At 48.8% G+C, this 27,237-nt stretch overlaps 1 protein-coding gene across 1 annotated transcript in view; it reads right to left on the bottom strand.

Annotated features, from left to right (window-relative positions):
* The window catches only part of clybl (citrate lyase beta like), a 55,981-nt gene that overhangs the window by 16,347 nt on the left and 12,397 nt on the right, over positions 1 to 27,237 (bottom strand). Inside the window, exon 2 of the mRNA XM_056580053.1 lies at positions 10,847 to 11,075. Coding sequence (XP_056436028.1) covers positions 10,847 to 11,075 — 229 coding nt within the window. The remainder of the gene's footprint in view (positions 1 to 10,846; positions 11,076 to 27,237) is intronic.

Here is a 27,237-nt window from a genome sequence, read left to right as displayed (position 1 = left end):
TCGGGTCGCTGCGTTCAGGACTGTGCCCCTGTAACGTAGCTATTTTAATGGAATACGATCAGAACTACAGCTTCTTCGGTAGCAAAAGATCGCTGGGGTCGTCTGTGTCCCGTATGCACAGAAGAGTGTGTGCAGAAAACTATGATTAAATATCTAAAAAGAATTGAGAAACATGATGACAGAATGGCAGAACATTCTACAAACATGGGAACAACGTTTATATAACACTTACACGTATATATAAAGTGCCCATACATATTTTCCACATATATCCGGCGGTGAGAGCATACAAATGGTGTTGACCTTTAGCACAATAAGCAACATTACCATCACACCTCTGTCACTATAAAGTGCTGCCATGCCAGCGGAATACATCCACCTATACCTTTAAAAATAAAGGAAAGAAAAAGCAATCTCCTACACAATTTCGCCCACTTAGTGTATCACAAGTGGAGGAAAATGCCCCCGACAACAAGAGCATTCTGCAATCTGCGTTCTCCATATGGACTGAATGGGGAAAGGTACTCGCGTGTGTGTAGCCTGAATAAAAAACAAGGCCATAGTCTGCCCTCACTGTCGGAATCCTCCTTTCTCCACTACAAACGACAGTGGAATCCAGGCCACGGGAAAATAAGGATTTTAATTAATAAATAGATGTAAACAAGATGTGAGGCTGGGCAAATATGAGAGTTTAAGAGAGATATGGAGGGGTGGGATTCAGGTAAATAAAATCGTGTTTGAGTGTGTGTGTGTGTGTGATTGCAGTCTAAAGGATGGAAACTCATGAAAACATGAACATTTTGTGAAAAGTAAGAAAGAAAATAATACTGAAGTTAAGCGTCAAAAGACGAGGAAAAATAATATTTAGTCTTTTTTTTCTAAATGTGTTTTTGGTTAGGTAGCATAAGGAAACAGTATCGCTTAGAAGTTGTCAACTCCGATCAAGGAGTTTGGGCTTTTGAGCGAGTGTGCACGTGCTCTATGTTTATGTACGTTTGTGTGTGTATTTTCTGTGTGTGTGTGCGTGTGTGTGTATTTTCTGTGTGTGTGTGTGTGTGTGTGTATTTCTTATGTGTGCATATGTTTGTGCACACATTTGCACTCTACATATCTGACAGACAGTAGTCGTGACTGTCGCAACAATATAGTCCCCCTCTAAGCCTCAAAGACACTCTCGAGACGCAGGTCGTAAAGAGACAGCCTTGTAAAGAAGCCACAGATCGTTGGGTTGATGGATGGAAGGGGAGGAGGAGGAGGAGGAGGAGGAGGGAGGCGGCGGAGGTGGTTGTGGAGGAAGAAGTGGTTGAGGAGGAGGTGGTGGTGGTGGAGGAAGAGGTGGTTGGGGAAGAAGAGGTGGGGATGGGGTTGCTGGAAAAGGAGTGGTTGGTTAAGGAGGAGCAGGAGCAGGAGGAGGAGACGGCGGCTGTGGCGAGAAACCAGGAGCCACGGTAACCTGATCGTCCTGAAGGCGCATCGCGTCTTCAGCTGCCCAAACCCAAGGGAGGACTGAGACATCTGAACTGGGACCGGTCGGCAGCCCCCCATCAATCACGTTTACAATGTAGTCCTGAGCCTGGGCTGACGTGTGATCAATCCCACAACAGTTAATAGTTCATTCGCCCAATAATATGACAGGAGAGCCCGGACAACAACAAGACAAAGTGGGGTGAGATTCTGGGGTTGTGTGACCGCCAGGGAGAGAGAGGCAGACAGAGCCGGCCGCTGGATTAGGATATCTCTGTACTGTGATACAGAGGGAAAGCGCTCTGCATCAATAAAATGTGGTTTCAAAGTACAGATCCAAGATCAGCCGGGATTTAACAAGGGGTCATGTTCAGGCTGCCCATTTTTTTGCGCCTGGACTTCTTCTGCTACCATGGACGACCCACACACACACACACACACACACACACACACACACACACACACACACACACACACACACACACACACACACACACACACACACACACACACACACACACACACACACACACACACACACAGCGCCGTAACTTAAAACGGAGGCACTGTTTTACGAAGCTATAACTCACGTTTCATAAACCTGTTACATGGTGGATAAGAAACCCCCAACTCTTCCCTCTCTCTTTTTCTATTCACTTCCCACTTACTTTACTCCTGTTTTTTCCTTTTTTATATACACACACACACACACACACACACACACACACACACACACACACACACACACACACACACACACACACACACACACACACACACACACACACACACACACACACACACACACGTCTGTCTTATGCATCAGGAGACGCGTTCATCCCAGCGTAGATATATAAATGGCAGCCGGGAGAGCGACAACACATGACCCCGTGGTTTACAAGGTTCCCAGACACACTGAAAGAGCCGGCGAGACATTCAGGCATCAGCGATATATACATACGGATATTTGTATACTATACATACAGTAAGACGAGTGAACGGATAGCCATCCCTTTGATAGAGCACAGCCAACGCAGCGCTTCAATTCTCCGTGGCTTTAGTGACGACACACAAAAATAATGAATTGACGGACTGCTCTGCGGGGAAGAGAGAGGAATTGTGGTTCAACCGGAATTGAGGTTCAACCCCCCAACCCCCCACCCCCCTCCTGCCCCCCCCCCCTAACTATTTATTCAATTTTTTTCTCCCTCATTCTCGCAGAGAGAGGGGAGTGCCTTCGGCCGAGAGGCTCCGACGCCCGTGGGCCCCGCTCCTCTGAGCTTGAATAAAGCCCTTTGAACAGGGAGATATTTTACATTAATGGACATCCGTCCAACAAGTTGCTTCAAAGCGCCCTCGCCAATCACCTGGCGTCCGACGGAGCGCCCCTACTCAGACGCCGGCCCCTCGTCTTCCCTTTGATTCCCGGCCTTCCTCCTCATCATTAGCGGCCCGTCTCCGGCGCGGCCAGGGGGTCGGACGCGGCGCCCGACTTCTGCGGCGAGGATCCCCTTTGCTTTTTTTCCCCGAGAGCGAGAAAAAAAGTGGGCTGACCTTCCGGAGGGGCAGGGCAGCTTTTTAACACGCTGCCCTAGACTCCGAGCCGCGCCCTCGCCACGTGGCTAACGGCCGCGGCGCCGAGACAAACCCCCCGCATCACACGGCGAGCGGTCGCACTGATGCAAGCCTGCCCGGCAGCAGGGCTCCCGCACCTCTCCCCGTGTCCAGACATTGCATCGTGGATGCCCATCGGAAACGTCAAACACCGCCACGGCACTGGGTCTCTCTATCACTCTCTCTCCCGCACGCTCTCGCTCTGTATGGCCTCTCCGCTAATCCACTCTCTGTATCCTATCCCGCCGTTCAATCTAAAGTAGACACCGGTGCCAGTGGTAGCGGTGAACAGGGGAAGCCCTGCAAGACAAACAGCCCTGCTGACCACTGCTGTGGTTGTTGGTGTGGAAACACTTCTGTGCGAATGTTTTCGACGCTGTTTAATGTCTGATTTGCCTTCAGCGAACTCCTGTTTTGAATAATTGGGTGTGAGTGCACTACAAAGAGAGAGAGCAAGAAGAAGAAGGAGAAGGAGCTGGACAAATAGTGTGTTGGAGGTCACAGAAGAGGTGGCCCAGGTAACAGTAAGCTTCCATGTTTTCTGCTCTTTCCTCTGCCTCCTTCAGGGGTGGCGTTGCGCATCCTGTCAAACACTTTGCGATGCTATCCATACAAATGAGGCTTAGTCGCGAGCAGGTGGAGCAGGCCTGTTTGATATGTAGCCGTCTGTGGCCCTGTGTTTATGTCTGCGCGCGTACCACTGTGTTTTGGTTGTGTGTGCGTGCGTGTGTCTTTACTCGTCTCGTCGGTGTGTCTGCGTGCCGTGTGTGTGTCTAAGCAGGCTCCCAGTCACCCTAGATGGGTTGTGACAAGTGACACGCGGTGCTCCAGAAAGCTGGAGGGGGGATGAGTGACTAATGCGGGCCATGCAGATAACTGACACGCAGGGAAGAGAGACAGAGAGAGAGAGAGACAGAGAGAGACAGAGAGAGAGAGAGAGAGAGAGAGAGAGAGCGAGAGACAGAGAGAGAGAGAGAGAGAGAGCGAGAGACAGAGAGAGAGAGCGAGAGACAGAGAGAGAGAGAGAGAGAGCGAGAGACAGAGAGAGAGACACACACAGACAGACAGAGATAGAGAGAGGGAGAAAGACAGTGAGAGACACAGACACAGAGAGAGAGAGAGAGACACAGACAGACAGACACACACAGACAGAGTGACTAATGCGGGCAGATAAGGGGAGAGAGAGACGGAGAGACGGGGGGAGAGAGCGAGAGACACACAGAGAGAGAGAGAGAGACACAGAGAGAGAGAGAGAGAGAGAGAGAGAGAGAGAGAGAGAGAGAGAGAGAGAGAGAGATAGAGAGAGAGAGAGAGAGCTCTCCTCTTGTCAGTTTGTCGGCAGCCACCCTGCGCTATCTGTTAGCCTGTCAGTCCAGGCTACGAGATAACTAGCAGGAGAGAGGCGGAGGAATTTGTAAGTCATGAAACCCGCTTGTCAGAGCTGTTGAAATCTGGCAGCCGAAAACGTGCAGCCGCCGCTAGCTTAGCCACGAACGCTAATTAGGCTGAGTAAAGAGCTGATTAGACGGACTCCGGCTACAGCTTATTGCAGCCCCCCCCCGCCTTACACCGTGTTACTCATGAGGAGATGAGTCCCTCAAATGTTGCGGAGCCATTCACAAAAAAAAAAATGGGATTACACGCTAAGTGCGGGAATATGTACGTCGGGCGGCGCCGGTTGTGTTCAGCACAAGGAAGCTAACCACGCTCTCTCTCTCCCTTCAACGTGGCTACTGACTAGGAGTTTCAGAGCACATTTCAACCTGAACTTCAAACAGCGTCGTAAGTGAGACGGAAAGAGGAAACAGTGGAAAGGTCTCCATTACCTTTCTAGCATCTCTTCCCCGTCCCCATCCCGTTACGTGTGTGTAACGTAAAAAGATCCGTTAAAGAAAGAGAGATGGAGGGAGAGAAGGAGAGAACCTCCCTGTTCCCCCGGACACAGCGATTTCCTAAACCTTTCGCGGCTCTTCACACGTGCGCAACTGCGATGCATTATGCATCAGTGTGTATGTCCGTGCGTGTGTGTATTTTACGGTCGTAATCAGGGAAGGTATCACAACACATCACCTTGCGATGCAGCATTGTGTGTGCACTGTGTGCAGCACAGTATGTACACAAATACCAAGTATTATGTAGCCACTGTCCGTCCGTCTGTCTGCCTCGCTGTCTCCCTCTGCCTGGATCTTCCCTCCTCTGCCGGTTGACCAGAGTGCCGTCTGTTTGGAATGAGAGCCCCTGCTCACAGCGTCGTCATCGCCTCCTCCTGACCTCTGACCTCTCAGTTGCCCATCAATTCTATCCCCCCAGGACCTTGGTTTGCACCGGACACCTGACACCACACGCACAGACACACACACACACACACACACACACACACACACTACACACTAGGCACTACACACTACACTTCACAAACCCACGTTGATACATTGACTGACAGCAAGGCTTGGCACAGAAGCCCCGTTCTGATCTGGCCGGGGAAAGGATCAGTCTTTCTGGCGAAGCAGCTCAGATCTCTGTTTGTGATTCTTGGCAGACTTACTGGGAATTTCTTTCAACTCTTACGCCTCTGCCAAGGAGCAGGCAAAGAGCACATACACTCATGAATGCATTAGCGTGCGCGCGTGCATGCGCACACACACACGGGCAAGTGAACACATACACACACCCACCCACACGCGCAGGCTAGAAAGCACACACACAAACACATACACACACCGGCACGCACGCACACACACACACACACACACACACACACACACACACACACACACACACACACACACACACACACACACACACACACACACACACACACACACACACACACACACACACACACACACAGGCATCAAAGCACACACAGACAAACACATTCAGACACACACACGCACGCACACACACACTGGCAACAAAGCATACACAAACACACACACAGAGGCAAGAAAGCACACACACACACACACACTATTAAATACCAATTTTCAATATTCACAGTTCAAGCCACTATAGGCACAGGCCAAAGAGTCCCAGGAGTTCATTCTATCCACAGCCTGCTCATTTAAATCCTCATTCATGGGAAATCCGATCATTCAGTGTTCAGAAGAAGAAAAATAAAATACACTGTGCTCGCTGAACCGCAGCGGCGGATCAGCTGACAGTTGGCCGCATAATGCATCTCAAGTGGAAGATGGCTGGTGTGAGAGGCAGTTCACGCACGGACCACAGACAGTCAATCAGACGGACAGGCCTCCATTATAGCATTATGCATGGCTACTGTACACACTGTATGCCTATCTGCTTAGCTGGTGACTGACTGCTATTTAATGGACAAGGGAGAGGGATGAATAAAACATGACAAAAGGAGAGTGTGGAGCGAGGGTGAGAATGTATCCCACATCACATGGCAGGGAGCACAGGGCCTAGTGTGGGGAATGCTAATCACTGTGTTATAACATGTGTTTACTCCAGCGCTGAGCCGAGCCAGACATGACAGCAGATGCGAAATAATACAGAGCAACGATTTCAAAATCATTTCGTTCCATCGCAGAAAGCTCTGGAAAATAACACCGTAATAATATAATAATACTACAATAGTAAAGCCCAGATATCTTGTTCTTCTATCTATATGATCCTTTTTCATAATGTGTGCCGCCAACAAAGCCAAACAAATAACTTCAGCTGGACAATTTCCAATGAAGACGCAATGGAAGATGACACACAATGACACTATGACACACAGACACACACACTGAAACGCACACAATGACGTGTCCTGAACAGACGGCCATTAAGTGCCGGCCGGTCTGTCATGATCTAATGATAGCAGGTGTCGACTGAGTCAAAATTCGGACCAAATTATTAAAGATGATGATGAGAAAGAGAAAGGGGGGAAGGTAAACAACAATTTCACTTTCACACTTGAGCAACAGAGGTTCTCCCTGCCGGCCGGACCTCTACCGCGCGTGTGTGGAATACTGTTTGCACACCAGTAAACTGTGTCAGTCTGTGCGTGTGCATTTGCGTGTGTGTGTAGGCATTGTTCGGATTTTTACTTGTGTGGTTGCATGTCGGCACGTTGCATATATGGCGCATAGGCAGATATGATTACGCACATGCCATGCACGTGTGTGCGTGTGTATAATTTGTGTGTACACAAGCCTTTATGCACCCTCTGTTGTGTCTGTGTCTGTGGGTACCTGTGTATACACACATGTACGCATACACACACACATGTATGCGTGTGTGTGTGTATGCGTGCGTGTGTATCCATGCGTGCGCGTGCGTCTATCTGTGTATACGCTCTCCCATCTCCACCCCTGCGCCCCCTTTGTACGTGTGTGTGCAAGAGTGTATGTGCGCATGTGCATGTGTGTGTGTGTGCCTGTGCGTGTGTATTCGCATGCTTGTGTGTGTGTGTGTGTGCGTGCACGCGGCTGAGGGGAGCTCCCCGCCGGTGCGGCCGCGCCACCACGCCATCTGGAGAGGAAATGGAGTGTGAAGTACAGTATAGTTTGGGACCAGGCTCCGTGGCAGAGGCTCAGCGGTGAGTTCATTAGTTCCAAACTTCCAGGGATTAGGAGCGAATCTCGGCGGCAGGGAGGGGGTTGTGGGGTGGTGGTGGTGGGGGGGGGGGGGGTAGAGTCAGTGGGGTGGGAGGGGTCGAGGAGCCGACGGGGGAGCATGGATAGGAGAGAGAGAGAGAGAGAGAGAGAGAGAGAGAGAGAGAGAGAGAGAGAGAGAGAGAGAGAGAGAGAGAGAGAGAGAGAGAGCAAAAGAGTGTGAGAGAGAGATAGACACCGGGATGAGCGGTGTGGACCGATGGGGGCACAAGGGGAGACAGAGAGAGACAACATGAGGGAGATAAACAATCCTAACCCCAGGGACCCCGGGCGGGAGAGAGAGAGGGAGAGAGAGAGAGAGAGAGAGAGAGAGAGAGGGGGGAGAGCGAGATTGGGAGAAAGAGAAGGAGCAAGGGAGAGTGGGTGTGTAGACAGGTGTAGCCGTCAGTTCCGCTTCAGGGTTTGCCCTCCGCCCACCAGCCCACTGGTCGTACAGATATGACGATATGTGTAAGAGTGTTAGAGCAGCCAGCCTTGTCTGCCTCTCCCTCCACCCTCCCTCCCTCCCTCTGCTTCCCTGACAGCAAGCACTGCCCCCCCCCACCCTTCCCAAATGTCTTTTACAATCTCTTGTGGTATATTATTGTAAAAAAAGAGGCAAAGTATGTTTGTGAGCAGGGGTAACACTGCACAAAGGAATAACATAATACGACACATTAGGGAGATATGTGAGGTTTAAGAGGTGAGATCTCTCTCTCTCTCTCTCTCTCTCTCTCTCTCTCTCTCTCTCTCTCTCTCTCTCTCTCTCTCTCTCTCTCTCTCTCTCTCTCTCTCTCTCTCTCTCTCTCTCTCTCTCTCTCTCTCTCTCTCTCTCTCTCTCTCTCTCTCTCTCTCTCTCGACAGCAGTTACAGTGACGAGGCCTGGCACTGCCTGGCAGGGTGAAAGACCCACTGTGCCGTTGTCATGGTGAACGGCATGGCAACCACCATGTACGGTGTAGTGATTGTTAACAATGGAGTGGCAAATCAACACAGCAAATGGCAGAACCAGAAATGTCCCAGATAAGAGGCCGTAGCCGAGCCTGGCAGTACTGGTTAACGGGTAGTTTGTCATTCTGACTCTTTATTCAATATAACTGGCATTAAACAACTCACAATGTGTGTTACAACGTAAGACATGTCAACACACACACACACACACACACACACACACACACACACACACACACACACACACACACACACACACACACACACACACACACACACACACACACACACACACACAACACCAACTACCTTAGCTTTCTCACAGCCGCAAAACATAAAAGATTTAATCCATCACCTTAAGGCCGTCTATACAACCAGACCCCCATTGATTTCCAATCGCCGTGACGGCAGAGTGCCACGGAGAGAGGGGGACAGAGCGGGGGGGCGAGGGTGCCGCTAGCAAAGGTTTCGTTTTTTTACCCATTGACTTAACACCTCGTTTTTGTATTACACAGCGCAGTCCCCGGCGACCACATAATGGATGGCGGGTTATCTGGCACACTGCGCCGCGCCTCTTCTAAAGACAACATATGGACGGGGAAATTGAGTGGATCTCGCCCTGATGGCGTGCACTGTGCCATGCACTGTAGATCAGGGCAGAGCGAGGTGGAGGCTATTAAGGAGCGGGGAGTTATTGGAGCTCAGAGTTATTTTCCGGGCCCTTGGCTGCTCGCGTGCGATTAGCGTCTCGCGCGGCGCGAGGCGGTGTGACACGGGGGCTAGAGGTTCACGGTCAGGTCTTGTTGTATAAGACGCGTGTTGTTGTGGGAGGCAGGGGAGGAGGAGGGGGGGGGGGGGGGGGTAGGAGGGGCAGGGTAGGGGCTGTAGACGACACCGTAGTGCTCTCTGTTTATCAGCCACAAGCCTGGAAGCTGCTGATGTCTTACTAGAGTGAAAAAATACTCTACTTATATTTATTAGTCCATTAAATTTATTGATTAGCAGATGTTTTTATCTCAAGCAACTTTTTTACACCGTCTGGAAACCTCTGGCTTGTTTAAACACCCTTACCACTATCCTTTCCTAATTAATAGCGATATTAACATACTGTTCATACAATGTATGTGTATGCTGAATCTCTGTGCACATACGATACATTTAATACAACAACGGCTTTGCAATACTTTTGAATCATGTCAATCTATGTCCTGGAAACGTTTGTTTGACCCTCCCTGTTAAAGGTGGTCACGCCCTGAAGATGCACAGGCTATATGTGGTACATAAATGTACAGCCACAGGGCTTCATTAAAACAGAGCACGCATCCTGACAGAGGCCCAGAGCTGTGTATTCTCACCCCCCCTACCCCCCCCCCCCCCCCCCCCCCCACCCGGACCCCGGCCTCAATGGCCGCTACACAATGCCCATGCATTCCTCTCCATATCTTCACCCTCACGGCCCTAATGAAGACAGGAAATCAGTGACATCCACCGACTCCTTCGCAAGGCAGGGTCAACGTTTTTCTTTTTTTTCCCCCCAGTCAGTCACATCAGTCACACACAAGCTCGACCTCCTCCCCCCATCACTGACTCAATTGTCTTCCTGCTTTCTACAGGAACAGCCTCCAGCCATATCTATCATCTTTATTATCATGACTTAAAATCCTTTGTTATTTTACTTTCCCCCCCCCCCCCCCCCTTTTCTTTCTTTCTCCCTTTTTTCTCTCCATTCCCGCCCTCCAATCACAATTTCATGGGCAGTCCGCCGGGGCCAATGGGGCGACGGCGTGGGCGGGAGGAGAATGCTTTTAACCTGCTGCATCTGCTGCTTTCCCGCTGTTCGCCCAGTGGGACGTGGTCACCTTGTTTTAAAGGACCCCGATAGGGGGGCCGGCGCTGCCTTTATGCCTGCATAATAGGCTGAAATGTGCTTGTTTTAAACATCTTACTTAGGTAGCTTTCCTTTCAGTGATTAAGACCTAGCACCTGTCCGTGAAAAAAAGAAAAGAAAAAAAAGGGGGGTGGGAGAGGAAATTAAAAAAAAATAAAAAGTTAATCCTGTAGGCCTCCACAGCTGTGTGTCCGCGTCTCGTCGCGACGGATCCGCTCAAACGTCAAAGAACATCGCGACATCCGTGTGTGCGTGTGTTAATGTGTATCAAACAATTTAAATATATTTTTGTCGGTTCGATTCTGTTTCTTTTATTTTGAAGTACCTTCCTCCCGAGGGCCACCCCGTCCTCGCAGTCCAGCACGGCGCAGTCCACGTCCAGCGTGGCCAGCTTCGCCAGCTTGCGTCTGTCATCTCCGGGGCAGTAGAGGACCGCCCTGCGCGCCACGTAGCTCTGCTGCTGCCGCTGCAGAGAGGGGCACGCCGTGTGGAGATGACCCCCGCACCCCGCCGCACGCCGCTGCCAGGCTCCAGGCGAGAGCAGCTCCCTGGCCCTGTCAGACGCACACATACAGTCATCATCACACAGGGGCACGTGCACGCACACACAGAGACACACACCCGTCACACACACCCAGGGATACACACACACACACACACAGGTACTCACAGACACACACACACACAGGCATGGCTGCACACCAAACAGATGTGAGCACACACACAGGCACAAACTTGCCATGCATGCCAACAGGAAGACCTATGGATAAACCCCACCACACACACACACACACACACACACACACACACACACACACACACACACACACACACACACACACACACACACACACACACACACACACACACACACACACTAAGCGTTGTCTAAATGATTTATGTGCACATATCATTCTGGGTCAACATGGCCAATGAATAATGGAAATATGCATGTGTGCATCCATTGATTAATTCATTAGCTATTGAACGTAAGGTGTTTGCACGGAGTGATGCCTTGGGCGGAAAGGTCCCGCATACACTCCTTGAGCAGTAAACGAGTGAAAGTCTGGACACATTTCATTTAGCTGAGCCTCTATTTTGCCTCTCCCCGTCCTCCATTGAAGTGGATGAGGCCTGCTGACCCTTGCTTTGACGCCCACTGTTGAGAACAAACTCAAGCAAACACAGGAGACACTCAGATGCTAATGACCATTTGAGAGGAGCTAGGGGCAAGGGGATAAGCATGCTGCATCTACATGACAAGACACCAGAGTGCTCCGGGCTAGTCGGTTAAAGTGCTCGGTGATTGGGATGTGTGGAGAGGTCCGCTTTATTTAAAAGAGGTCCTCTATAGTTAAATGAGGGACTGCAGTGATATGAGGTCCTCTGTAGCTGAACCCCAGGTCTAGTTGAAACCAGAATTTTGAAGACCAAATAAAAAAAACGCAAAGAATTAGGGCATGGCCATCTCCCAGTATAGAATGAAACTTTTGATTTAAGAGTATAATTTAAATTATGCCTTGCTTCTTATTATTTGGTTCGGCAACTGTCACTTGCATGATGACACAATTAATTCAAATGCGTATGGCCTTAGTACGCACCAACGTGCTCAAATGAGTGCAGTCAAGTGTGGAAATGCACACAGACACACACACACACACACACACACACACACACACACACACACACACACACACACACCAGTAATCGCAATCATGACGCACATCTTAATTATTTGTTCTGTCAGATTGGCTGCAAAAACAATTAGGGACAGCCGCAAAATGAATAGCCTGTATGATTAGGATCAGATATATCTAATTACAGTAGTGGGGGGAAACGTCTCACTCTCTATCTCTCTCCTCAGAGGGATCATACGTGTGGATGGAGTTCTTGAGAGAGAGACAGAGGGGGGGTATATTCCTAGCTACGAGGGGAGGAGGGTGGGGGGGGGGGGGGGGGGGAGCGACCAACTCAAGTATTCCCCTTTTGTTTCCTAAGGAGCTGAATCCACTTCAATGGCCATTTAATCCTGTCAACTACGCTCCCCACAAAATGCCCTCCAGTCGCTCAATCAGTCTTAATCTGGACGGAGATGATGAGGCTGTAACAGGCAATTAAAACACATTCAGGTGGCCAGGGGCCCCCCTGAGAGCTTTTTACTGTTCCCAGGTACCGGGGGCCTCCGCAGGGCCCCTCCGCACGGCACTGTTGGGGTGAGGGGACAGTAGCTATATTTCACAAAGGGATTGATGGCTGGGGGAGGACGGGGGTTATGCAAAAGGATCAGGGGAGGGGAGGGAGGGAGGGAGGGAGGGGGGGAGAGAGAGAGAGGGAGAGAGAGGAGGATCTTGCCATCACTTCAGGGGACAATGAGCTACAGGGCCCGCATTGACGGGCCGAGACAAAAAAAAAAAGCAAACAGCAAAATTAGAAAGGAAAATAGGAGGTTGGAGAAGGAGGGGGGGCTGGGGGGGGCTGGGGGTGCATAGTGTGGGAGGGGGGAGGGGGGGGGGCTGTTGAGACCCAAATGAAGTCCTCTCTATTCAGCGCATACAGCTCCAGGGTGAATGTTAAAAAGGTATTTTAAGTGCCCACTTGAAAGGCAAATAAATTATAATGTAAGTGGGGTACGCTTACAAGAAGATGGCGGCCATAATTAAAGAATAGATTTCATTAAAAAGAGAAAAGGAAGTGAGTGTGTGTGTGTGTGTGTGTGTGTGTGTGTGTGTGTGTGTGTGTGTGTGTGTGTGTGTGTGTGTGTGTGTGTGTGTGTGTGTGTGTGTGTAAGGGGCTTCGGTCTCCCTAATGGCTGCGATAGCCATCAAAGAGGGAAAGGGACAAGGCCGAAATCAGCTGACGCCAACAGCAAAGGTCCGAAAAGGAAACCAAAATCCATCCAAATCAGTATTTTTCTCCCTCGTCCATTTGAACTTCCATCCTACTGCTTATCTTCACTCCCTCTCTTTATTCTCCCACTGCGGGGGTGCGAGGCTATACAGTACACTGGCTGGTCTATATGGGTGAAACAGGCTTAAGACACGGTACCAAGATTACACACTAAATGTGGAACATACCATGAAAGACTGATGTCTGACATCTGGAGCGCCGCATTAATCTGTCTTTCTCATCTAATTGCCCATGCGGGACTTTCAATATACATTCCTAAATGCTGTCATAACCTGCATTAATTTCCTCTGATCTCCGGCTTTAGGCATGGAGCCAGGAGAGTATTTGTGACCCGCGGTCTACAATTAACATCATACAGTAACCATAGGTTCGCCAAAGCCCCACACATTGTGTGACTACATCATATGCATATTAAACAAGGTCCCTATGCTATTATGCATGTGGGAATCGTTTGCGTGAGGGGACGGAAACACATGCACGTGTTGAGCCATCCCTCGCAGCATCCCGGAGGCTTGAACTACAACATTTCTCTAACACTGCAAAAGCGCTGCGCAAGGGGAATAAATTCCCTTTCCTGTGCAGGAATGTGTCACATGTTTGCTACGATGCTTTTTGAAGAAAAAAGGCAGCTTTTAATCTCAAGTTTGAGCATCCAACTAAGTCTTGAACCTTGGCACAGCAAGTGGTTAGAGTAAAAAAAATGCTAATTACTTCCATCAAATTCAGTAGTTTTAAAAGCGGGAACAGATTTAAAAGCAGGCTTTGGTAAGTCCCTTGCTCCGATATCAAAAAGGCCCGATATCAATCCCAAATAAGCCCGCTACATTCACGCTGGATCCCTTTATTTCCACCAGTCCACATCTGGTGGACATTTGCACCCACATTTAACCCTCCTACATGTTTCGTACATTAGCACTGCGTGGAGAGTCCAAGTACGTGTTCACACATGTTTTTTTCTTACCATAATGAAAACATGGGGGCAGACAACCACTGCCTCACCACGTGTTAAGTGGTGGGAACGGGCCGCAGCAACTGACTTTACTGTTCCCAGATCAGAGGCAAGTGAGCGTGTGTGTTTCTTCCCCGGCTTGAGTTAACTGGTTCTCATTAGTGAGACGGACCGGAGCTACGGCGGAACTTGGATGCAAGGATACGTTGGGAGGACATGGACCGTGGTGAGGGGTTGGTATCTAAGATCTGAGATAAGCTATGAAAGAATGGAAGACAATTGAATCTGAAAAGTGTGTGGAGATCCTCACACGGTGCTACGTGTGTCTTTCATCTTTAATCTTACACTGACCGATAGCGCGAGTGAAACGTTTGACAGGTGACCTTGTCCTTTTCCCCCCCCCTCCAGCAATATCATACATGCAGCAATATCATACATGCAGATTAGGATCTTTCTATCTTGAGCATCAGAAGAGGCGCCATTGTCATGTGGACAAAGCGCTTTGAAAAAAAGCAGAAAACTCTCATGGGAGCTTCAGTCCCATCCACATAGTCTCTGATGATCTGACACTCACTGCTTAGGCCGCTTTGGTTCAAAAGTACACTACGACACATTAGATATTGAAGTGTGCCGCCTTGTATTGCACTCCAATGTCTCTCTATCCCTCCTCACCTCCCAGCTGGACAGACATGAGTCACTGCTGTACATCTACCTCCTTAAACTGTCTCCTGAGCACCTTTGCTGAAGTCATACATCCGGAAAGCTCCTTTCTACACTTTGTGGCTCACACGTTCTCTTATGTCCAATGTGACAAACATCAGAGTCCAGCAGTTCATACTGAATACCCAATTAGTGGTCTGGGTGAGGTTTGAAAGGCGATTAATAAGGCAATTATTCATTACTTTTTGCTGATGTTCGGTACCAACTGGTGATAACTATATGGCCTCCGACTGGCAGCGTAATAGCCAAACACAGTTGACAACTCATCCTTACACATGTAATTCAGCTGATAACAGACCACCACCGAACCAGAGAACGACAGCAGGTTCTCTTCGCAATATGCAGATTCCACACAATTGCCGCGCAGCCAGAAGCCGTGTCAGAAACGCACAAAATTAAGATCTGTGTTTATCTCCTTTTTACCCTTCTCCACCCCGTTGTAATCACAATCACTTAAAAATGCTAATGACATTCTGGGCTGTTTCCAGATAAAATGTGCTGGGAAATAAGCAGAGATGAAGAAATAAGAAGGGGACTTTTTTTAATTGTATTAATGTTCCAATGCGTCAACAACAGACCCTGCATCCCTACCACGGAGGCCATGGGTGTTAAACAAAACGTACCAAAAAAGTCATCAATATTTATCTGGTCCTCCGAGCCCACCTTCCTGTCTCGCACATCTTTCGAGCACAAACGGGGGCTAAAACAAATCGTGAGCCTGTCCTCTGCCCAGCGTGAAGCTGTGTGTGTGCGTGTGTATGTGCGTGCGTGTGTGTGTGTGTGTGTGTGAGAATACATGTGTGCGTGTGTGTGCACGGACATGCATTTTCACACAGCCCCGGGTCTGAATACACGACCACGCTTGGAACGGGAAATGTTGAAGAATTAACCACACAGCACACGCAGGGGCAGAGGTGGACTCAAACACATCATTCCTATTATTTTGTCTATCTCTCTGGTCTTTGGTATCCCGCTCTCTTTGCCTGGCCACGAGCGGTCTAAAGCGAGAACCGATGGCTCAGCAGGCTTCTAGCCTCATCTTGACCACCCGGGACTGCAACTGAGGGAAGCCCTGTACTGCGCACGGGGACGGGAGGACTTCAGTGGACAAAATGAAAATGGAATGGGGATGGTGGCAGCCGACAAACAGATTCTGGATGTAATTACTTGTTTGCTTGTCCTTTATCTCATTTATTTATTAATTCTTTACAAATGAACAGAATTTAGAATCAAATGTTTTTTCTGAATTTGTGGATTTGTTTTGATTTGAGCCAGAACAAGATTTGCTTAAACATTAACAGTGCCCGAAGCGTTCTTTGTACTTTTTTCGATCCATTGATCCCCTGCTTCCATTGTCCAGCTGTATGTGTTTACATTGATGTTACCTTTCTGTCTTGGCCTCTCCCACTCCTCTTAACATGAAAAGCTTGTGAGCATCTCCATGTCGCCCTGTCTCTCCTCCTCCCCATTCATGCCTTCCCTCCCTCGCCCTGCTCCGATTACAGTGGGTTTTACGCCTTAATCTGCACAATGAGCACAAAATCTTGGCAGTTATCTCTGGCGGCCAATGTGGCTACCTGTAATCCCTGCCGCCAAATCCCCCTTCTGCTTTCTCCCGGATCACAATTGTGCGACACAATGTCTTTTGTGCGCGGCCTCTGCCCTTAATGCCCGGGGAAGACGGCAGCCTCGCTTCCTCTCATCCCCCTGAACAGAGCCAGTGGAACTCTGCTTCCTCTCACAAGAAGGAAGATTTTGACTGCAGGAGATGTCTTTATCTGGGCGTTATAGCTAGGAAAAAGGCCAGAGAGCTCTGAGCTGCCCGGCCGGAGAGAGACCGAATCAACTCCTTTGGCGTTCTGCATGCATTTAGTTTTGTATTTGTGCTCGTCAGTGGTTCCGTTTTAAATCAAGATCAAATGATTTTTCCAAATGCTATTGGTCCCATTGTTATTGGCACATGGAAACACATCCTCAGTCCATTAATTAACTCGAGAGGAACTTATACAATGCATGATTTGATCATTAAAATATAATTGAGCAGACGGCATGAAAAAAAAGGTCAATCAAGTGACCGCTTTGGGGATGGGGGCATGAGGGGGGTGAGCTTTCAACTTTGCATTTTTATTGACTCTGCCAAAACAAAATGAGTGGGCTCTCTAAGACTGTGCACTCTGCATTGACCATTCAAGCCCTGGGAGCCCCCATTGTAGCGGTTTGAAGAGTATGAAAGGATACCCCACTGGTGGAAATGCAGTGGAACAGCCCCACAACAGGCACACAACTGTTCCCTTATGCATGAAAAGGCAGCCCGGATAAAAGACAAGATGGACTTCTGAGGTAGGGCCAACAAACAAAGGCAACAAAAGTGGCGATCACGAGGGGATGACACGACTCGTCTCGGCAGAAGGAGCGAGGAGAAAAGGGACGGGGGACAATGGCCGAATGACATGCTGAAGAATTGAAAAATCCACACAAGAAGTGTCACCCCACTCCACTAAACCCACAAGGCCTGACTTAGTGTCGCCTGGACCCGGATCAACAGAAGGGCGGGGGCTGGGGGGCTGGGGGGGTGCGTTGGGACTGGGAGTAGGCGGCAGTTATTAGCCCGCAGTCCTTCCTCTGCCTGACTTTCGCTCCCAGAAACTTCTTTGTTTTGGCTCAAGACTTGGCAAAGACATGGTGAACTGGGGAGATGGCATTAGTCCACACACACACACACACACACATACACACAGGCAAACACCAACCCAAAAACTAAAAACAAACCTAATCAAAGTCTGTTGGGGCTGGGGCTCCCCGGGCCTCTGATTTGTTCTATCGGCCGTCTGTGTGTCTGAGTCGCTTCTCTTTGCACCCTAAACACCATTAGGCTTCTGCATAACCTCTGTGGGAACAGCAGGAGCAGCACACACAAACAAAACAAAAACCCCACTTTAACTCTCATTCCCCAAGCATTGCTCTGTTTGGTGCCAGTTTATGAGCGGAAGCGGGCCATCGCTTCAGAGGCCATCCCAAACAGCAACAACTCACCCGATCCTCCCTCAGCGGGGGTGGATGCTGCCTCTTTTCATGTGTCACAACTTTAAAAATAATCAATGCGTGTGTGTTTGTGTTTGATTGTTTATGTGTGCATACATTTCCCCAAAAATGATTGGCAAGACTTTGGGCTACGGTGGGCTAATTACGTAGACACACGTACACAAATCCAGGCAACTGACTTCTTGTTTTTTTGCGTGATTGACTCATTCCAAAGTGCAGTTCCCCTGGAGGAATGCTGCCGGACTGACTTGTGCTGCGGCGGGGCGCTCGTTCTTACAGCTGTGGGGAGACTGACGGCACGTCCACCGAACACTGCGATCCAGGGCTACGGCACCGTGCAGAAGCCCCACCACAGTGTGCTCCACAGGTGAACGGCCTGCCCGACGTTAGCCCCAGGGCCCATCCTGCGATGCTTCACACATACCCCAGAGTCTTTTCACCAGCCATCACCCTGTCTGATTAATGGGTCGATGTGGTAATTGATTAGCGAAGAGGTTTTGGGGGGAGGCAGGAGGGGGGGGGGGGGGGGGGGGTAAAGGACACAGGTCAAACGTCAATAATGTCCCTGTGACAAAAGGTGGCAGACATAAAATGTAACAGTGGATAGCCTGCAGCCAGACCTCTCGCCCATCAAAGTGGTGTAAGGGGATGACATAAAGGCCCCGGTGCATTCTCCAGGCTGCTCCAGCCTCCCTCCCCGTCGGTGGCCTTTTCTCTTGGTAATGCCGTCCGTTAAAGTGACAGGAGCCGCTGCGGGATCGGCCTGTCGGCTCTCCTTCATAAAACAAGCCGTAAAGCAGGCCAATAACAGGCTTATATGGCTTCATTACGACGCCGGATCAAATCACCCCCACACCAACCCCGGGCTGGGGGGGGCTGAGGGGCTGCTGGTGGCAGGAGGGGCTGCTGGAGGGAATGGGGTATGTGGTGGGGCAGGGGGGAGGGGGGGGGGGGGGGGACAGGTTGATGGGACAGCTTGGTTTCTCACGGGGGTCTGTTGTCCTGATGATGTGGCTGTCACCATGTCCATGTTTTCTGAGGGCCAGATAGCTGAGTGACCTCCTTCAAAGCCGTATACACCACAACCCGATGAACTACAAAGGGATCCGAGAGTCTGGGCTCTGTGTTCTGACAGCTATGGTCTAATATAATCAAATTAGATGCTTTCAAACCCATAACATAATACAAAAATATAAAAGCAGGACAAAAAGCAAGGCGGATCAAGGCATAGTCAATGAGCCATATTAATGTGCAACGGAATTGTGAAAGTTTGACTAATCTACCAGAGGCATATCTTCTGGTCGATTCCGGAAGAAAACTGAATTTGAAAGAATGCTTGCTGAGCCAGTCCACGTGTGTTTTTGTGTTTTTGCTATCCGTTGCTATCAACGGTCAAGCAATCTTGAGGAGCGAGGCCAGATGGAGCTCGCATCTGGGACAGCAAACCTTTTGGCCAATGCCAGGGCCAAAGGGTTGGGAGAGAGGGAGAATCTCATTTATTTCATGCAGATATTAGCTGGGCCGTTCTACAGCCTGACAGCAGGTGCTGCGAGGTGGTCAATATCCCAGGTTGCGTCATGCAAAACATTTTGTTTGTTAGAGAGAAGTCACACAGGTGTCTTGACATCGATGTCATCTCCCATGCGACACCGTTGACACTATGTGTGTGTGTGTGTGTGTGTGTGTGTGTGTGTGTGTGTGTGTGTGTGTGTGTGTGTGTGTGTGTGTGTGTGTGTGTGTGTGTGTGTGTGTGTGTGTGTGTGTGTGTGTGTGCAGGCGTGCGTGCGTGTGTAAAATAACAGAAAAGAGCCTAGTTATTTAAATATTTGAAGTCACAAACCAAATCATAGTCTTCATCAAAATACTTTATCAAAAAATACGAAAGTGCCTATTAATAGATCCCAGCCTATGAGAGATCTAATATAGGACATGAACAAAAAATATGTCTGATACCAACAATACGTTTAGTAAATCAACAAAGCCCTTTCAAAGACCCTAGCTTTCTTCCTCTCTCACAGGGCCCCGAGATCAGTCACCATTAACTGTTCAGAGGGCCTTTGAGGCCACAGGGCCAATACATCGCCGTGATCCCTGCATTGACAACGGTCACCTCCTTCCACATTAGCACCCCCCAACACGGCAACCAAGAAGAAGTGTGAGCGTTTTTTTGTTTTTTAAACAGGGACCATATACAAGGTTCATTAATTATAAGTAAAAAGTAGTAAAAAGATGGCTTGTAACAGATTATAGCTAAAAGGGACTGCTCATTTCCATCTGCAGTCCCTGGGCAGGTAAGAAGAATAAAATGAAAATAATAAAAGTGTGCGTGTGTGTGTGTGTGTGTGTGCATATGTGAGGGGTGAGGGTGGGTGGACTCCACATTTCATTCCTAGTGTGATACTTGTTCTCTTGAGGGGCATTTTCTTCTTCAGTCAGGATTAAAGTGTGGTGAAGAAAAGAAGGAGGAGGAGCAAGTAGGAGCAGTGGGCTTAGATTCTTCCTCCACATGTCGACGGGCTCCGGTGTAGAATCAGAGGAGAGAGAGGGAGGGACAAGGGTGGAGAGAGAGAGAGAGCGGCAGAGAGAGAGGGGGGGGGGGGGGGGGAGAGATGGGGGAGCGAGAAAGGAGGTATGGGTGGGGGCGGGATTGATTGGTGTTTGCTTTTGAGCAGCCCCTTAACCAATGGGGAGGCAGAGAGACCAGCATGCACTCTGCTGTGGGCTAATCCATATCCCCCCCACAGCCCCCCTGGCAACCCACCCCACCGCGCACGCCTTCCCAAAGTCCTTATAACGTATAACATGGACAAGAGGGATCAGGAGCTACACTGGCCTACTGGGACACACAGACCTGACTTCAAACGCAGACACGCCGTGGTCACCAGCACATACAGCGAGAAATAGAAAGACATACATCCACAACAACACACACCAACACACACACACACACACACACATACTGTATTGGCCGACGGCCAGGAAGATTCAGTTGTGTCCCGACTCTCAAACGAGGCATATGGACAGATACGCCCAAGCCTAATCTAACAACAACAACCCAGCATCACAGACGCACACACATGCGTACCGATCAACACACACACACACACACACAGACACACACTGACACACACACTGACACACACACACACACACACATCCAGGGCTCTCCTGTTCTAAGCAACCTCTCCTCCTCAGCCCTTCACAGGCAGAGAGCATCACCAGATTGATGCCTGCACTTGCATTTTGCAGGTGAGAGTCCTGCTTCCTGCTCACCGCCAACACCAGGTACATTTACATAGAGGAACGTCTCAGGGCCAAAGCCCACCCATCAAATGAAAGATCTGAACAATCAAACGATAAATAAAACACACCTGCTGCTCCCTTTGAACGCTACCGGCCACATCGCGAAGTACCCCGACGAGATTGGCGTTGGAGATATTTTGGAACATGTGTGTGTTGCAAGTGCGTGTGCGTGTGTTGGCGCGGGCGTGCGTGCGTGTTTGTGGAGGGGGATTCTCCACCTGTTTTTGGCACGAGTCGCGAGATCAATAATAAGAGAGATGGAGTCGAAGCGGAGGAGGTAAAACAAAATGGATGGCATAGCAACTCCACAGGTGGCCAGGGTCCTCTGATGGAAGGAAAACAGGATTAAAGAAAGAAGGAGGGGGCGGTCGAGAAAAAGAAAAAAAAAAAGAGAAAGAAAAAAAGAAACCAGAAAAAAACGCAAAGAGGTCGGTTATGTTTGAAGTGGACCAAAAGCTGCGCATGGAACAGTCGGAGAGCTGTTGCTTATGAAAGCTAACAAGCGCAATCACCGTGTCTTGGGGGGGAAAAGAAAACGTTGTCGTCAACACAACGGAGACAGTGTCTCCAATGGGAGCCCGATGTGGGCGCACGTTGTACTGGTCACGCCCTGTAAGGTGAATACAGCTGATACAGCAGATAAGAACAGTATGGGGCCGTGAGCCGCCCCCCGATAAGCTGTTCCATCCACTCTGTCCCGGGCCTTGTCCCCACCCTCTGAAGACCCAGACACACCCACACACCCACACACACCCCTCCTTGGACTTTACGGATATTTGGCAGACGGACGGACTGAGAATATCCACTCGGGAGACCGAAAACAAACTAAGGCGGTATCTGTCTGACACTTGGATTTGGAAGGGAAGTACAACCCGCCGAAAAAATAAGCAGCGAAGTAGGGGGAGAAGGACATCTGTGACATTTGCCTTAGCCCTTCTCTTCTGGGATACTAATGTGTCAGGACTTAGTACAGAGTATTTTGGATCATATTCCATTCAATTAATGCCCTCCCCACCTCCTCCTCCTGCCCTCCCTACCCAAATTCCTTTTCGCTCCCTCTTTCACAGGCAACACAAAGCTCAGCTCTCTCTCCCTAGTAAGTTGTCTGTGCCCCCAAGTGGCCAGCTGGGAAAACTGCAGCTTTTTTCCCCTCTGTGTACGAAAATACAAAACGTGAGGTCTCTGTCAGCGTTTTCCGACCAGACAACTCTAAATCGACTCGTTAAAAGTATCAAATCCTTGGACAGCCCAGGTGTCTATCAGATGCGAGTCACCCAACATACAAAGAAACTAAGAGAAAACTCTAAAATGTCAAGTAAAGTATGACGAATCCATCAAACTGTTTCCTCTCAGTTTCCCCTGTAAAAGAACGGGCAGCATTCAATTGAGCGGTTTGATTTTCTGTTAGTCAACAGACTGCCTGAGATGAAAGCAAGAATCACTGGCGGAAAACTAAAAAGAAATAGCCTTGAACCCAGTCATGTACGATGAAAAAATAAAACTACTTCTTGAAACGTATGCGCTTGATTCGCTTCAATTTTCTTTTCTTTTTTTTAAAGAATGAAGCTTAAACTCCTTTGGTGCTCTAATGCCAGACACCTCATTCTGCTAACCCACAGGATGCCTTTTGCCCCCTCGCCTACATGGCCGACCAAGAGCCTTTAATTAAGATTGGCTTAGGCCCAATTGATCCTGACACACCAGGAAGTTTCCTGAAATCCGTACCCCCAAACTCCCCCATTCCAGGCCCCCCTAGTCCCATTCCAGCCTTCAAACGCAAGTCACACAAAGTGAGGGGTAATTATATTACGTCTGACGCGTCGCTGTTCTGGTTGAAAGGAGGCCATGCGATTCTCCAACAATCGTCCATGGTTATATTATTTAAAATGAATAGTTTAACCACAAACAAGCGCAATTCAAAAGATTTTTGTATCCGTCTTTTATATAATTATCCTCACCAAAAAAAACCTAATCTCATTCCCTCACCTCTTTCCACATTGTATTCTGTTTCCCCTCCCTGTGCACCTGTCCTTCATCATTTATCTTACATCTCACGAGTTGATTTTGATAATCACAGCCAGAATCAATAATATATAGACTATTTGCTTTTTTGAATCATCCTTTAATATTGCTAAGCTTTAAAGACATTCTGTGCAAGGACAAGCAGAAACATCTATAATGTAGAAGAAAATACCTATTTATGAACAGATTCCACCCACCCGCAGCAAGATTAAATCCATTCCACATTTAGGCTCGACACATTTCCTTAAAACTGATTGATCCCAAAAGGAAAACATGACCGTCATAGCTGTGGGAACCATGAACCACAACAGAATGAGCGCCGGGGATGTATTTTACTGAAACACAACCGCTTAATGCTCAACAAACCTCATGAAAGTAAGAGGGATCTGCAAACATTATGTTTTTTATAACTCTTCCCTGATCCAACATGATGAGACAGGCCTTTTGGCACTGTGACACTATAACTTTATAGCACAATATGATGTCAAGTTTTAAAAATGACATAAAAAACGACCCATTTAAAGGACCTACAAAGAAACTGGAAACGAAGACAATTGAAAAAGGGGCTGGCCAGAGAACGAGCATTCATGCGTCTCTCGCTATACAGGCTATTGCCAAAATACCAGGTGAATCCACGTTTCTGTGGCAGGCCCCGTGGACATCACAGTGTGAAAGACACATGTCATCCTGAAGGGCCTGGACACATGGAGGAGGAGGAGTGAAGCGTTGCGGTTGAGAGGAAAAGAGTTTAGAGTTAAAGACTTGAACGCTGGGGGACAGATCCAACCAGCCATCCAAGCTGTCGGCATCACTCTACGCCCTCTGATCATCGGCCTAGTAGCAGCACATTACATTGATGGTGAAGTGCACAGAGGCAAACTCTGATACAGTCTATGAATATTCACAATATTAACAATATCATGGGACATTTGGAAGCATGCCTCAAGTCCAACACCAGAGTTGGACCATAAAAAACAACTTTAATTCAAATAATGGCGATAGCAGTCAATTTACTGAATAACAACAACGCCAGTTTGAAAGAGTGGTTGAAACATTAGGCCTACGTGAATGAAACACTGCTGTATAAACACACAATAATAAACAGTGTGATAGGTGTAGAGGGAAAGAGCAGGACCCTACCTTGGCCTATTTCTCCATTGAAGGTGTTGTACTGGGAGGGGACGGGCAGTAACCAGTGCCCCTTCCTTCCCCAACAGGGTGGACAATGGAAATTCACGTTTTTGTTATTCAAGTGTTTAACAACAGTTTTTCAACATTCGATTCGAGCAAACTTTGTGATTTCCTAGAATTGTGTATGTCTTTACATTTTGACAAGAAGGTGTTATCAACAACCCAAAATAAAATGTATGCAAAAGCAGTACCAGCACAACATGGCACAGGATTTTACGAAGGACAGATGCAAAAACACCTAATAAGGCATTGCGTTTATTAGAGTGTCAATATCCCGACAAAGCTTTGCTCTACAAATCACCAGGCTGCCACGCGCTTTAAGTGGTCAGAGGTGAGGGGTACAGTAAATAGTGGGTGGCGACTGCCATCCACATAGCGTCAGAAGGCTTCGGCTACAGGAAGTCATTAGCAGGATCCCATTTGAAGTTATTAGTGGCTTTCCTGGACAGAGCGCAGTATGGGCGTTGTCACACTGACGCTGGAAATGTCTGGTGATTGACACGGGCTGGGCTGCAGGGTTGCGATGCTGCACAGTGTTTGGATTGGAAGGCAGCCCAATGACCGGTGTGCTTTCACAACATAGTCAGCTGCAGGCAGCTCTTTCTGACCGCAAATAAAGAGTTGACGCTAGTCCCCTTCCAAAGGCTCTCTGAGCTTTTACAAGCAAGAGAATAAAACGTCGAGCGAGGTGGATATATCAAGTGGTACTTGATTATCGTTGACATGTTCAGTAAAATAAATTTGAACTTGAATAAACATCTAACAGAACACATAAGTGATGTTTTTCCAACATTCAGTTAAGGGAAATATCTTTCCCCCCCCCCCTCTCATAGTAAAAGCAGACTTCAAACAAGTCTTATCCTGGCTCTCTCTGAGGACAACGCCGTAATGGAGACAGGATGAAGGAGCCTATGCTAGGCTATGGATCGTAGTAGGGAGATGCTTTGAATTTTACCTTGTAAAGGGGGCAGTCCTATGGGCCTCCCAGACCCCCTCCCAAAACCAAAATGACCCACTTCAATTTCTTCCCCAATAAGTTCAGGGATGCTGTTTCAGGATTTGTGAATATGTTTAGCCTACACTGGAGGCCACTGACCTCCAGCACGGACTGATCAGTCAGTGCATCATTTGGTCAAAATGTCAAGGAGATGACAAGCTGGTGATGCGAAGGTCGGGACTATACTCCACGCATCTATTCAATTTGAACTGTGGACAGTGTTGGATTCAAACACAAGCTCAACTCCTGTAAACAAAAGCATACAAATTTGTTTGCAGAAATGTTTGCAAACTAGTGTGCCTTGTTCTTAGTACTTTGTGCCCATCCCAAATCCCTAAACCTCATCTCTTCCCTCCATCCATGCAATGGCTAACTCTTGGAACACAAGGTCCCGCCTTTCGACTTAGGCTGCATCCTGTATTTTCCAATTATCACCTTTTAAATGCCAGCTGGGTGCATTCCAAACCATCAGGGGGCAATTCCATTTGCATTGCTCTGAGACAAAGTCATACCCAAGTACTTTCATGCAAAAGTTCATTACAGCAAGCCTAAAAGGAGAAATAGCTAACTACAGCTCCAAAAGGGGCAACTACACCCAGCCATGATGCCCAGGATATTATAAGGCAAATATTAGCTATTGAACGTAAATGTAGCTGCCAAAGGTATGGTAAGGTAAGTCACTTGACCATCCATATAGGCCCACCGTACATCATTTCAGAGCATGCTTCCCAACACATCAGCAGGGACTTGTCAACATTGCATCTGTGTGCATTAAGGATGTCATTAAATTCCTGCCAATTAATGTGTGCCATGCCATTCACTATTCACATTAACAAACATAGTGCTTTCTGCCTTTCGTCTGTCTGTCCCACCCCCTCTCCCCCTTGGCTCAGCTGTTCACTAGTGTAAACCTGTGTTTCATTTCTCCTCTGCCTCTCGGCCTGCATATAGCAGCATTTAGCTGTGAATTAATTTTCGTGTTTGGATATATCCCGCTGGGGTGTAATGCTGCTGGTGCATAATCAGAATCTGCAACACTACATATGGGCAGATAGGCCTTGTGGGTATTTTCACAGTGCAGCTCTGTAGATGGGCCGCATGTGGGGGGGGGGGGGGGGACCTGGAGGCAGAGGGGAGGGCTTGACGGGAGCAGGACGATGAGGACCCGGGCAAGTCTTTAGGCGGTGTGTTGTGACACACCAAACAGCAGAGGGGCCACAAGCGATACAGACAAAAAAACAACAACAATCTGGCACCGAGTCTAGGGGACACGGTGGATCGAGTTCAATTCATAAGCCAGCGCCTCGTCCGCTCTCTCTCTCTCTTTCCCTCTCTCGTGTACAAATATATACACCCTCCACCTTCATATGGAAGGACACCAAGAGTAAAACGCACGCGAGCGTCGGGTGGGTATTAAAGTGTGAGCGTGTGCGTGTGTGCGTGCGACGCCTGGGCATGTGCACGCACAGCCTCAGTACGAACAACCCTCTGCCCCCCCCCCCCCCCCCCCCCCCCCCCCCCCCCCCCCCCCCCTGCCCAAGGGACAGGACACGCACCCACGGTCACAGCTCTGGCACCAGCAGCC

Source organism: Gadus chalcogrammus, chromosome 20 (assembly GCF_026213295.1).
Source record: "Gadus chalcogrammus isolate NIFS_2021 chromosome 20, NIFS_Gcha_1.0, whole genome shotgun sequence".
In the NCBI taxonomy this organism is placed as follows: Eukaryota; Metazoa; Chordata; class Actinopteri; order Gadiformes; family Gadidae; genus Gadus; species Gadus chalcogrammus.
The sequence above is the reverse complement of the archived record's forward strand: the minus strand, read 5'-3'. Positions and strand labels throughout refer to the sequence as shown.